We start from the raw sequence: 14,001 nt of genomic DNA, 5'->3' as shown, positions 1-14,001 counted from the left end.
GAAGAGACCAACCTCAAAGAGAAGTTCTGAGAACAAAACTTCTCAATGACTATACAGAAATTATTAGTTATAAATATTGTATAAGTTCTAAAGGTAGCAAGAAAATGTGTAAATCCCTTAATTATTCCAACACAAAGCCAAGAGAGATGGATACAGAAGAGGAAAATGAAGGAAAGGAGAAATACAGGAAAGAAAATTTAAGTAGCACTAACAAATTCCTCATTTATCTTAGTTTTTATTCATATAGTAATTCCGAGTTTAAAAAAGCAAAAAAAAAAAAAAAAAAAAAAAGCACCGGTCAAATATTAACAACGCACACATTGAAATTATTTAATTCAACTCATTTTTAATCTTCACAAATGGCTTTAAAGAAAAGTGTCTCTTGTGTTAAAATATAGACTAATCTCATTTGGGAAACAACTTCTTGTAAAAAGTCTCCAGAAATAAACACCATTTTTTTTTAATCCTTTCTTTGTCTGATTTGGTGACTAAATTAACAATAAACTGTGAAATCGATACATATACTTATGAGTTAAAATCCAATCTTACCCCAAACCCCATCTGTAGTCTGGAGAAAAAGAATCCTGGAGTCAGTTTTGGGGATAGGTTGCCTTTGTGGAGGACTCACTGACAGTGTTGTGGGTAACCATACGCACTATCCTGCCATGAAGTAATTTCTTAGAGGCTACATACCTGCATTGAGGTCATCTGGGCGTATCCTCTCCAGCTAAACTCAGGAAATTCCAGGGGATCAAATCCAAACCGAAGTTCTCTCCCATTAGGTACAGTGCCATCTTCAATCTCATACTTCATATGATGCAAATCCGGGAAATAGTAGTTGTTTTCGGGTCTTTTGTAAACAAAAAGTAAATGTGGATACAGCAAGTTAAGTCCACTGATAATCCAAATATTCTTTAATCTCAGTAGCTCTGCTAAAAGAACTCCCACCAAATTGAAAGACTGCAACCAATAAGAACAAATGAAAGAGCCTCCCCCTGCTTTTTCTTTAAATTATTGCTTTCATTCTTGTAAACATTCACATAAAATACACCCAACACTTATCATTCTAAGCAATAAAATGAGAAAATCATTTAGCACAACCCATAGTAGTAGTATCCTTTAATATGTTCTAAACGGTTGCCAACAACTTAGCAAAGTCAAATTAGGTAATTTACTATAAATTCATTCATTCAATCATTCATTTATATACTCATATTCACTCATTATACAAATATTAACATATACGTACCAACCAATGTTGTTAAGTACCATATATACATAGTGAATGTGACATACAATATTTCATATGTTAAGTTTACAAGTTAGATACATTTTTCTCTCCATATATGTTTTCTCAATCATCAGAATGACTTTTTATGCCTTGTTTTTTCTTAAATTATAAGTCTATAAATGGATTCCTTTCAAGAGTCCAATAATGGCAATCATAGAGAAGGATCAAAAATATTTCAACCCTGGGGCGCCTGGGTGGTTCAGTCAGTTAAGTGTCCTACTTCAGTTTAGGTCATGATCTTATGGTTCGTGAGTTCGAGCCCCGCATCGGGCTCTGTGGTGACTGCTCAGAACCTGGAGCCTGTTTCGGGTTCTGTCTCTCCCTCTCTCTCTGCCCTCCCCCACTTGTGCTCGGTCTCTGTCTCTCTGTCAAAAATAAATAAAAAGATTAAAAAATAAATAAATAAAAATACTACAATACTTATGTGACATTTCATATTCAAACTATTTGAAGTTCTTCAAAATGGCACATTTTGACAATCCAATCACAAACTAATAGCAGTTAGTATATTTAAACCCATAACGATCAATTAGTCAAAGAAAATAAAAAGTCACAGTCCTATATTGCAAATAGAATTACAAATGCTTACAATTTCTCTGGAAGTGATATATAAAGATCCTTAAAAATATTCATACCCATTGGGGCGCCTGGGTGGCTCAGTCGGTTAAGCGGCCGACTTCGGCTCAGGTCATGATCTCACGGTCAGTGAGTTCAAGCCCCGCGTCGGGCTCTGTGCGGACAGCTCAGAGCCTGGAGCCTGTTTCAGATTCTGTGTCTCCCTCTCTCTGACCCTCCCCCGTTCATGCTCTGTCTCTCTCTGTCTCAAAAATAAATAAATGTTAAAAATTAAAAAAAAAAATATTCATACCCATTGACCCAGTAATTTTCCTTCCAGGAATATATTCTAAAGAATGATTAAATATACACTGTTAAAGAATTAACATAAAAGAATGTTTATAATAGTGAAAGCTTAGAAGCAATGTAAATGTCCAATATTTACAATAATTAAATTACAATAATTAATTACAATTAATTTACAATAATTAAAGAAATTATGAAATATTACATAACCAATATTTTGGAAGACTAATGATATGGAAAATGTCTGCAATATCATGTGAAGAAATGGATACGAATTATATGAAGAAAATACAATACTAATTTGTATTAATAGAAAAAGCCTAGGGGTACCTGGGTGGCTCAGTTGGTTAAGCTTCTGACTTTGGGTTAGGTCATGATCTTGCAGTTCATGAGTTTGAGCCCCATGTCAGGCTCTGTGCTGACCCCTCAAAGCCTGGAGCCTGCTTCCGATTCTGTGTCTCCCTCTCTCTCTGCCCCTCCCCCACTTGCGCTCTACCTCTCTCTCTCTCTCAAAATAAAATAAAATAAAAATAAACATTAAAAATGTTTTAAAAAAGAAAGAAAAAGCCTAGAAAAAAATAAAAAATATCAAAGGGGTTATCATCTGGGTGGTGGAATGAAGAATTTTCTTTGCCTTTTACTTTTAGGTACTTATTGCAACTTTACAACAAACATATATTACATTTATTATCACAAAAATTATTTAGAAGACAAAGTGAATGTGAAAGCTTTCTAACCTTGTAAGAAAAATGAAAAAAATGTTCAGATGATATCATAAACAAACATTTGGGAGGAATTTAGTACAAAAGGACAAAAGATTTACCAACCCAGAGAAAAGGTGGTATGGCATCTTTGATGCTGGTTCGCTCTCCTTTTATCATAGTTACAATTTATCACTAAATCAAAGGACATGTTCTAAATTTCATATATGTGTATTGGCTGTGATGTAAAAAAAAATCAATATTTTTGCCTTGGGATGGGAACTTTAATTCCTATTAAAGTTGCATTATTTCTACCTGAAGATTAGCCCACCGCTTGCATAGTTGGAAGGGAAAAAAAAATTATACTGGTTAAGTAGGGGGAAAGCTCACTTTATCAACAGGAAGGTGAAAAGAGATAAAACATGGGTGGAGAATGTTTCCAAACCTATTTACAAAATTCCTCTGGTTCATCATGTGCTTTGTTAGTCTGCAGGGAAACATATCCACAGATGTGTTCTCTTTCACACACCTTTTATTATGTGGCCCAGCAGTGACTGCCATTTAGAAATGACTGAAGAAAGCTCAGCTGGGTTGCTCTGACTTTTAGAATTCAAATGCTGGAAACATCAAGGGAAAGGAGAGAAACACCATACCAACTAAATATAGACAATTTACCTAAAGTACACTGAAGATTTCTTTAAAATTTTTTTTAATGTTTATTTATTTTTGAGACAGAGAGAGACAGAGCATGAGCAGGGAAGGGGCAGAGAGAGAGGGAGACACAGAATCGGAAGCAGGCTCCAGGCTCTGAGCTGTCAGCACAGAGCCCGATGCAGGGCTTGAACTCACGAACTGTGAGATCATGACCTGAGCTGAAGTCAGACGCTCAACTGACTGAGCCACCCAGGCGCCCCAAGATTTCTTTATTAATCTGTTGATAAAGCAGAGTATTAAAGATACATGCAATTTAGAAGTTGCATTTCACAGACTTTCCAGTGTATGATTAAGAGCCAGAATATTAAAAATTAGCTTTTTCCTCCCACCACTGACAGAAAATTATAAATGGATCATGGTTTTAAAAAATTCTATACTGATATGACAGATATATTCAGAACATTCTATCTTAAAACAGCAGAATATACATTCTTTTCAAGTGCACATGGAACATTATCCAGAACAGATCACATTTTGGGCCACAAAACAAGTCTCAACAAATTCAAAAAACCGAAATCATACCAAGCATCTTTTCTGACCACAACACTATGAAAGTAGCAATCAACCACAAGAAAAAATCTGGAAAGAACACAAATACATGGTGGTTAAATAACATGCTTCTAAACAAGAAATGGGTCAATCAAGGAATCAAAAAGGAAATAACAAAAATACACGGAGACAAATGAAAATGAAAACACAAAGGTCCAAAATCTTTGGGATGCAGCAAAAGCTGTTCTAAGAGGGAAGTTTATGGCAACACAGGCCTACCTCAGGAAGCAAGAAAAATCTCACATAAACAACCAAACATTACACCTAAAGAAGCTAGAAAAAGAAGCACAAACAACCCAAGCCCAGCAAAAGGAAGGAAATCATAAAGATCAGAGCAGAAATAAATGAAATAGAAACTAAAAAAACAATAGAACAGATTCAAGAGAAACCAAGAGCTGGTTCTTTGAAAAAACCAACAAAATTGATAAACCTCTAACGAGAATGATCAAATAGGGAGAGAGAGAGAAACAAGTCAAATAGACAAAATCAGAAATGAAACACTAGAAATAACCACCAATGCCCCTTAAATACAAAGGATTTTAAGAGAATATTGTGAAAAAATTATATGCCAACAAATTGGACAACCTAGAAGAAATGGATAAATTCTTAGAAACATATAAACTCTTAAAATGGAATTAGGAAAAAATAGAAAATTTGAACAGACCAATTACAAACAATGAAATTGAATCAGTAATACTCCCAACAAACAAAAGTCCAGGACCAGATGGCTTCACAGGTGAAGTCTACCAAATATTTAAGGAAGAGTTAATATTTATTCTTTTCAAACTACTCCAAAAAACAAAAGAGAAAGGAAAGCTTCCAAATTCATTCTATGAAGCCAGCATTAGCCTAATACCAAAACCAGGTAAAGATACTACCAAAAACAAAAACAAAAACAAAAAATTGCAGGCTAATATCTCTGATGAACATAGATGCAAAAATCCTCAACAAAATATTAACAAACAGAATCCAACAATACATTAAAATAACCATTCACCATGATCAAGTGGGATTTATACCTGGGGTGCAAGAGTGATTCAATTATTTGCAAATCAATCAATGTGATATGTCACATCAATAAGAGAAAGGAGAAAAACCATATGATCATTTCAATAGATGCAGAAAAAGCATCTGACAAAGTACAACATCCATTCATGATAAAAACCCTTAACAGAGTAGGTTTACAGGGAACATACCTCAACATGATAAAAGCCTTATATGAAAAACCCACAACAAATATCATACTAGGTGGGGAAAAATCCTTTCCCCCTAAAATCAGGAACAAGATAAGGATATCCACTCTCACCACTTTTATTCAACATAGTACTGGAAGTCCTAGCCACAGCAATCAGACAAGAAAAGAGAATAAAAGGCATCCAAATTGGTAAGAAAGAAGTAAAATTTTCACTATTTGCAGATGACATGATAATATACATAGAAAACCCGAAGGACACCAAAAAACTACCAGAACTGATCAATGAATTCAGCAAATCCACAGGGTACAAATCAATATACAGAAATTCATTGCATTTCTATACACTAATAAAGAAGTAGCAAAAATAGAAATTAAGAAAACAGTTCCATACTGTATGGGTAGTCCCCATACTACCCAAAGCAATCTACACATTTAATGCAATCCCCAGTAAAATACCAACAGCATTTTTCACAAAACTAAAACAAATAATTCTAAAGTTTGTATGGAACCACAAAAGACCCCAAATTAGCGATCTTGGCAATCTTGAAGCAATCTTGAAAAAGCAATCTTCAAGCAATCTTGAAAAAGAACAAAGCTAGAGGTATCACAATCCCAGATTTCAACATATACTACAAAGTTGTAGTAATCAAAAACACTATGGTACTGGCACAAAAATAGACACCTCGATCAACAGACACATAGAAAAGAACAGACAGGCCAGAAACAAGTCTACAATTATATGGTCAATTAATCTTCAACAAAGGAGGCAAGAATATGTAATGGGAAAGAGATGGTCTCTAACAAATGGTGTTGGGAAAACTAGACAGCCACATGCAAAAGAATGAAACTAGACCACTTACTTACACCATAGACAAAAATAAACTCAAAATGGATTAGGGATCTAAACGTGAGACCTGAAACCATAAAAATCCTTGAGGAGAGCACAGGCTGTAATTTCTCTGACATTGGACATAGCAATTTTTCTAGATATGTCTCCTGAAGTAAGGGAAATAAAAGCAAAAACAAACAATTGGGACTGCATGAGAATTAAAAGCTTTTGCACAGCAAAGGAAACAGCCAACATAACTAGAATACAATCTATTGAATGGGAGAAAATACTTGTAAATGACATATCTGATAAAGGGCTAGTATACAAAATATATAGATAACTTATACAACTGAACGCCAAAAAACACATAATCCAATTTAAAAATAGGCAAAAGACATGAACAGACCTTTCTCCAAAGAAGACCTACAGATGGCAAACAGATACATGAAGAGATGCTCAACATCACTCATCATTAGGGAAATACAAATCAAAGCCACAACAAGATGTCACCTCACACCTGTCAGAATGGCTAAAATCAAAAATATAAGAAACAAGTGTTGGGGAAGATATGGAGAAAAAGAAACCCTTGTGCACTGTTGGTGGAAATACGAACTGGTGCAGTCACGGAGGCTCCTCAAAAAATTAAAAACAGAATTACCATAAAATCCAGTAATTCTACTTCTGGCTATTTACCCCAAAAACACTAACTTAAAAACACTAACTTGAAAAGACATATGCACCCCTATGTTTATTGCAGCATTACTTACAATAGCAAAATTATGGAAGTAACCCCAGTGTCCATCCATCAATAGATGAATGAATAAAGAAGATGTCACACACACACACACACACACACACACACACACACACACACACACTGGAATATGATTCAGCCATAAAAAAGAATGAAATCTTGTCATTTGCAATAACATGGATGGATCTAGAGGATATAACACTAAGTAAAATAAGTCAGTCAGAAAAAGACAAATACATGATTTTACATGTATGTGGAATTTAAGAAATGAAACAAATAAACAAAAAAAAAAGAGAAAGACAAAAAAACAGACTCTTTTTTTAAAAATTTTTTTTAATGTTTATTTATTTTTGAAGGAGAGAGAGACAGAGTGTGAGTGGGGGAGGGGCAGAGAGAGAGGGAGACACAGAATCGGAAGCAGGCTCCAGGCTCCGAGCTGTCAGCACAGAGCCCGATGTGGGGCTCGAACCCATGAACTGTGAGATCATAACCTGAGCCGAAGTCGGACGCTCAACCAACTGAGCCACCCAGGCGCCCCAAAAACAGACTCTTAAATATAGAGAATAAACTGATGGTTACCGGAAGGGAGATGGGTGGGGAGATGGGTGAAGTAGATGAAGGAGATGAAGAGTATGCGTATCACGATGAGCAGAGTAATGTATAAAATTGCTGAATCACTATATTTTACACCTGAAACTAATATAACACTAGAGTTATTTAAAAAATGTTTTCATCTGTAAAATGTTAAATATGACGAGACACAGAGACAGTACGGCTGCCATACTTGTGATAGCCCCTCTGGGAGCTCAGTCTCCACTTGCTCCCTTGCTCCTACAGTTTATTTTAATTAGCTTCTGCATGAGATGAGGGACTTTGTCCCACTTCAAGAGTTTTCTTCTCCCTCCCCATGCCCCCCTGCCCCCACTGCGACACATCTGGCCTCTCCACGCCTTCAGTCATGGGTCCCAAGGGAGAAGCTGGACCTGAATCTCCTTGGCCCAGGAGCCTGCTCATTTGCTGGGCTCCTCCAGGCTGTGGCTTTTACAAGGAGGTTTGCCCACAGGAACCCACCTCAAGCATCCAGCTCTAGTCTCGTCCACCTGGCTTTTTATACCTGTGGGAACTGTCCGGTGAGGCAGCTCTGGGACCTACAAAGTAGTCGTCTTTAGGGCAACCTTACCTCCTGCTTCAACTGGGCTCCCTGACAAGTGTCCAGATTTCAAATGACAGGACAGCTTCATCAGCCCTCTCTCTTTAGGATGGCTTGTCTCTTCACAGGAACTGTCGGCACAGACAGGACTCTCTGAGAGTCTTCCACATCAGTACGGGAGGAGACCTCCCTGAAGACTCACCGCTGGCACGCCTTCCCCACGACATGCTCTCGGCAACGGCATCCTCCGGAGGGCCCACTGCACATGGGGGTGATCGCTCCACCGATGTCACACTGACACCCTAAAGGTCAGAAAACAACAGCAGTGACCCATCAAAACATCTCCGCGTTGAAGCTCTCCCTCCTTCTCTGAGAAGTGGCAATCAGTAAGATCAGGCTGCTTCCTACCCCTGCCACATCTCATATCCAGAAGATGTTAGAAACACATAGGCACCTCCCAAACGGAGATGGGAGGTGCCCCCAAAACTCTACTTGCAAGTCCACTTGTAAGGTCAGCTCCGACATCGCTGTCTGGTGGAAGGGGACGGGAGCCCAGGAGCTAAACGTGATTCAGCAACACGGTGCCCTTATAAACAACGTCTGCTAATGAGAGTCTGTGGGCGAGAGACATCGGCAGCCTGTGGGGCCACACTCTTTGAGGTGTATTATTTAACACAATATTGTCTCTAAAATCTGGTGTGAGCTGTTTTGATAATACAAAAAATATCTTCAAAATGACAAAGTCTTGATGTTATTTATGAAATTAACAGATGAATCCCCATTCATCCCAATTGTGTTTTCTATAATTAAACAGACACCATGCTGGTAGAAGCAAAGTGGAAGCAGCCCCAGTTGCAATTTATTACTAGTTTCAACTGAGTATTTGGCCCAATTCCCTAGAAGAATTTTTTAGTCCCATCCCATCAGAAAGACCGCATGAAGACAAGGAACTCAGAAGAAAGATGATCCGGACAGTCTTTGCCCATCAACACTGGCTTCTCTCAGGACCCACTGGAAGTATTTACCTTGACACCCAAAGTAATTGCTCTTTTCCAAAGCATAATATCCATCTTCACACGTGTCACAGGAATCGCCATTGACATGAGACTTGCAGTGACAGTCACCATCCTGCTGCAGAATAAACAAGGTAACAAAATTTGATAAAGTCATACAATTTGCTAATCTTCAAGATTTAAAACTGCCTCACTGTATAACATGAATCAGGATGGCGGGGATCTGAAAACATCCAGAGAGATTAGCATGCCCTGTACAATTACAGAGGCACTAATACCCTCCCCGAGAAATCCCAACGTCAACTGCTCTACTATTCCACTGGTATACGAACAATCGGCCCATATTACCTGCCCACACTCTCCAATTCCGCTCACCGTTCCTGCCACGTGGCACTGGCATTCTGTGAAGAAAAGACAGCATCCTTGGACCAAGGTTGCACGAAGGACAGCCCTTGGCTCTGGAAACATGACCCAGCAGCAACACTACATGTGTGGTCACTTTTGGGCACATTTCAGCAGAATTCCAGTCTGCTCCACTGACGCCTAAAACGGGACTGCTTTCTGGGGTCAGCAGAAACACCAGATCAATACCATCCACCTACAAGGAGTAATGGCCAGTATGTGACCACTCTAAGACAAAGGCTGCAACATCAGGGTTTGTTTGTTTTTTTTTTAATTTTTTTTTCAACGTTTATTTATTTTTGGGACAGAGAGAGACACAGCATGAACGGGGGAGGGGCAGAGAGAGAGGGAGACACAGAATCGGAAACAGGCTCCAGGCTCTGAGCCATCAGCCCAGAGCCCGACGCGGGGCTCGAACTCACGGACCGCGAGATCGTGACCTGGCTGAAGTCGGACGCTTAACCGACTGCGCCACCCAGGCGCCCCTAAGGGTTTTTTTTTTTTTTTTTTTTAATTTTTTTTTTTTTTTCAACGTTTATTTATTTTTGGGACAGAGAGAGAGCATGAACGGGGGAGGGGCAGAGAGAGAGGGAGACACAGAATCGGAAACAGGCTCCAGGCTCTGAGCCATCAGCCCAGAGCCTGACGCGGGGCTCGAACTCACGGACCGCGAGATCGTGACCTGGCTGAAGTCGGACGCTTAACCGACTGCGCCACCCAGGCGCCCCAACCTAAGGGTTTTTTTTTAATGAGTCTAACGTCAAGAACACTACTGACACGCTTCCATGAGAACAAACTCTAGTTAAGGACATATTCACTCCACTTAGCCACCTTTAGTTTAGTGTCTTTAAGTTCCTGTCCCTGGCTTCAATCTAAGCATAAAATGAAACTAAAATCAAACAAGAAAGAGAGGTTATAAAAACAAGGCAATATCAACCATGTATCAATAGAATACATATGGAAACAGGATATAAATCCCTTGCTGGGATTTTCAAAATGATAGAAATTCTGCCAAAAGTAGGGGGAAAACGTCAAAATATTTACACAGAATTTCAGACAAATTGAACTTATTAAATAAATAGCTCTTTTGTGGGTTTAGTCACTGAAGTAGAGAAAATTAAGAGGAGGTGGCAATATGGTAAATTATTCTGCGTAAAAACCTTACCTGAACATCCGCTGGGGTTTTCTTTGGCCAGATTCCAATATGATGGTTTGCAGATGCTGCATGAAGGACTTTCAACATGAAGCTTGCACTGGCAGTATCCCTTTGAAAGAAAATCAAGCCAACACTTGACATCTCAGAATTAAGACATGTTTTCAAACATATGTTCTGAACAAAGTTTGTCACAGAATTATATTTTGACTGCGAAAAGTAAATGAAGTGTATCCAGAGGGAATAAAAGTACTGGGTTGATTTCAACCGACGGCTCATGGCTCTTCTTTTATTATTCATTTCTTTTTTTTCTACACATAATCCGTTGTGGTAAAAATAAAACTGGAAAAAACAGGAAAAGAAATATTTAAAAATCACTTTTACTTAGACTCGTCATTACCTGTTGGTTCTGTGACAGCAGGAACTATTAATCTACATGGAAAATTATCGCAATATTTAACATACTGACAATCAGTAGAGACTTATGTTTATCGGAAAGTACTTGTGTGATATGCAAAGGTCACTGCCTCGCTGTAAGGATGCAGAACCTCTCTCCGTCTGTCCCTCGGGTGCCTGGAGGTCCACCATCTTCAGGCTTTGCAGCTAAGAAGACAGATCATTTCTAAAGCACTGAGAAATACCCTAGTATCTGATTGGAGCAAAAGCAAATAAATTGCAATTATTTCATACACAGCTTTATTTATTGTGCACTTAGCCTTAGTTTTTCTTAATTTTAATTATCTGTTTAAGGCTTATGTGCAGGGGCCCCTGGTGGCAATGCCCTCAGAGTCACCTACAGTAGGAATCAAACACTAGGGCTCTGGAATTAAAAGTTAAAATAAGCCTTATTCTTCTGTTTTTGAAAAAAATAAACATGATCACATAGGCACTCTGAACAAGAGCAATGACCTTTTAAGCAATTTGGTTTCAGATCTTATTTTATTTTTATAACTTTTTTAAACGTTTATTTATTTTTGAGAGACAGAGCATGAGTGGGGGAGGCGCAGAGAGACAGGGAGACACAGAATCCGAAGCAGGCTCCAGCTCTGAGCTGTCAGCACAGGGCGGAGCCCAAGGTGGGGCTCGGACTCACGAACTGTGAGATCATGACCTGAGCCAAAGTCAGATGTTTAACCCACTGAGCCACCCAGGCGCCCCCTCAGATCTTATTTTAATTTACTTTTAACTTGAGGAAGCTCCCAAATGTGTTAGTCTGTAATATATATCAAAATGCATGTTAGAATTGTAACCCTCTTATAATCCTCTACTTACCAAACTGGAGTCCAGGGTACCAGCTGGGTTACAGGCACCGCTGGAGCCTATATGTGATTTAGAAAGATTTTTATTTAATTTTTTTTTTTTTTTTTTTTTTACAGACAGCATGAGTGGGGGAGGGTGGCAGAGAGGAGACAGAGAATCTTTTTTTTTCCTGTTTTTAATTTTTAAAAATTTTTTTTTCAATATATGAAATTTATTGTCAAATTGGTTTCCATACAACACCAAGTGCTCATCCCAAAAGGTGACCTCCTCCAATACCCATCACCCACCCTCCCCGCCCTCCCACCCCCCATCAACCCTCAGTTTGTTCTCAGTTTTTAAGAGTCTCTTATGCTTTGGCTCTCTCCCACTCTAACCTCTTTTTTTTTTTTTTTTTCCTTCCCCTCCCCCATGGGTTTCTGTTAAGTTTCTCAGGATCCACATGAGAGTGAAAACATATGGTATCTGTCTTTCTCTCTATGGCTTATTTCACTTAGCATCACACTCTCCAGTTCCATCCACGTTGCTACAAAGGGCCATATTTCGTTCTTTCTCATTGCCACGTAGTACTCCATTGTGTATATAAACCACAATTTCTTTATCAATTCATCAGTTGATGGACATTTAGGCTCTTTCCATCATTTGGCTATTGTTGAGAGTGCTGCTATAAACATTGGGGTACAAATGCCCCTATGCATCAGTACTCCTGTATCCCTTGGGTAAATTCCTAGCAGTGCTACTGCTGGGTCATAGGGTAGGTCTGTTTTTAATTTTTTGAGGAACCTCCACACTGTTTTCCAGAGTGGCTGCACCAGTTAGCATTCCCACCAACAGTGCAAGAGGGTTCCCGTTTCTCCACATCCTCTCCAGCATCTATAGTCTCCTGATTTGTTCATTTTGGCCAGTCTGACTGGAGTGAGGTGATATCTGAGTGTGGTTTTGATTTGTATTTCCCTGATAAGGAGTGACGTTGAGCATCTTTTCATGTGCCTGTTGGCCATCCGAATGTCTTCTTTAGAGAAGTGTCTATTCATGTTTTCTGCCCATTTCTTCACTGGATTATTTGTTTTTCGGGTGTGGAGTTTGGTGGGCTCTTCATAGATTTTGGATACTAGCCCTTTGTCCGATATGTCATTTGCAAATATCTTTTCCCATTCCATTGGTTGCCTTTTAGTTTTGTTGGTTGTTTCCTTTGCTGTGCAGAAGCTTTTTATCTTCATAAGGTCCCAGTAGTTCATTTTTGCTTTTAATTCCCTTGCCTTTGGGGATGAGGAGACAGAGAATCTTAAGCAGGCTCCACACTCAGCCCGACATGGGGCTCCATTCCTCGACTCTGGGATCGTGACCTGAGCCAAAATCGGGAGTTGGACACTTAACTAACTACCTGAGCCACCCAGAGGCCCCTAGAAATATTCAAATGCTTGGTGTTTTTATATCTGTCTGTCTCTTGGTTTAGTTTGATGTTATGAGTTTTAATTGTTCTACTTAAAAAAAAAATAATGCATCTACATTTGTATTTTTTGATAGATGGGTGGCAAGGACTTTGCATGTAATTCAGAAAAAGGCATTCCCAAATAACCTTTGTGGTCCTTAACTCCCCAAGTCACCCCTTTTGCCACTTAATTCCATTCCCTGCCTACTACTCCAAGTTCATTTCTGACTGATGATGGAGATTAGGGAAAAGAGATTCTAGAATTTTGAACATTTTTAAGATTGTCCAGAAGAGGGCAATATTGTACCAAGAGACTTGTTAATTGTCCATTAAATAGAAGTCACAGAATTTTTTAAGTACATTTTTTAGTCAACTAAGACTTAATTCTTTAACTATCACAATCCCCTTGTTCCCCATCTGCACTAAAATTATTTCTAAAACAAATTAGTTTGCCTTCCTGCCTTAGTCAATAGTATTACAGGCCCCGTATAATCTGCCTTCAATAAAGCGGGATCTTGCAATGTCTCAGTATTATTATTACACAGCACTAGAAATGAAGAGAGTTTAGGTAAGCCTGCCCTGAGCCTGGTTTTGCCAATAATTTAAATAACTTCATAATAGGATCTTGTTTTCTTGTGAAGTGTTCTCTTAGACATTTTGCCTTTGTCTCCTCTTCGGCTGTTTCCCTTGGCTTGTCCCT

At 38.7% G+C, this 14,001-nt stretch overlaps 1 protein-coding gene across 3 annotated transcripts in view; it reads right to left on the bottom strand.

The window, feature by feature from the left end:
• The window catches only part of LAMA3 (laminin subunit alpha 3), a 274,895-nt gene that overhangs the window by 139,855 nt on the left and 121,039 nt on the right, over window positions 1-14,001 (bottom strand). For 2 of the 3 annotated variants that reach the window (XM_045458939.1, XM_045458941.1), the window contains 6 exons: window positions 11,885-11,931; window positions 10,625-10,724; window positions 9,406-9,458; window positions 9,070-9,175; window positions 8,247-8,346; window positions 694-850 (listed from right to left, as the gene is read on the bottom strand). In XM_045458939.1, coding sequence (XP_045314895.1) covers window positions 694-850; window positions 8,247-8,346; window positions 9,070-9,175; window positions 9,406-9,458; window positions 10,625-10,724; window positions 11,885-11,931 — 563 coding nt within the window. The remainder of the gene's footprint in view (window positions 1-693; window positions 851-8,246; window positions 8,347-9,069; window positions 9,176-9,405; window positions 9,459-10,624; window positions 10,725-11,884; window positions 11,932-14,001) is intronic. The other variant, XM_045458940.1, reaches the window with a different exon arrangement.

This window comes from Leopardus geoffroyi, chromosome D3, assembly GCF_018350155.1.
Source record: "Leopardus geoffroyi isolate Oge1 chromosome D3, O.geoffroyi_Oge1_pat1.0, whole genome shotgun sequence".
Taxonomy (NCBI): domain Eukaryota; kingdom Metazoa; phylum Chordata; class Mammalia; order Carnivora; family Felidae; genus Leopardus; species Leopardus geoffroyi.
The sequence above is the reverse complement of the archived record's forward strand: the minus strand, read 5'-3'. Positions and strand labels throughout refer to the sequence as shown.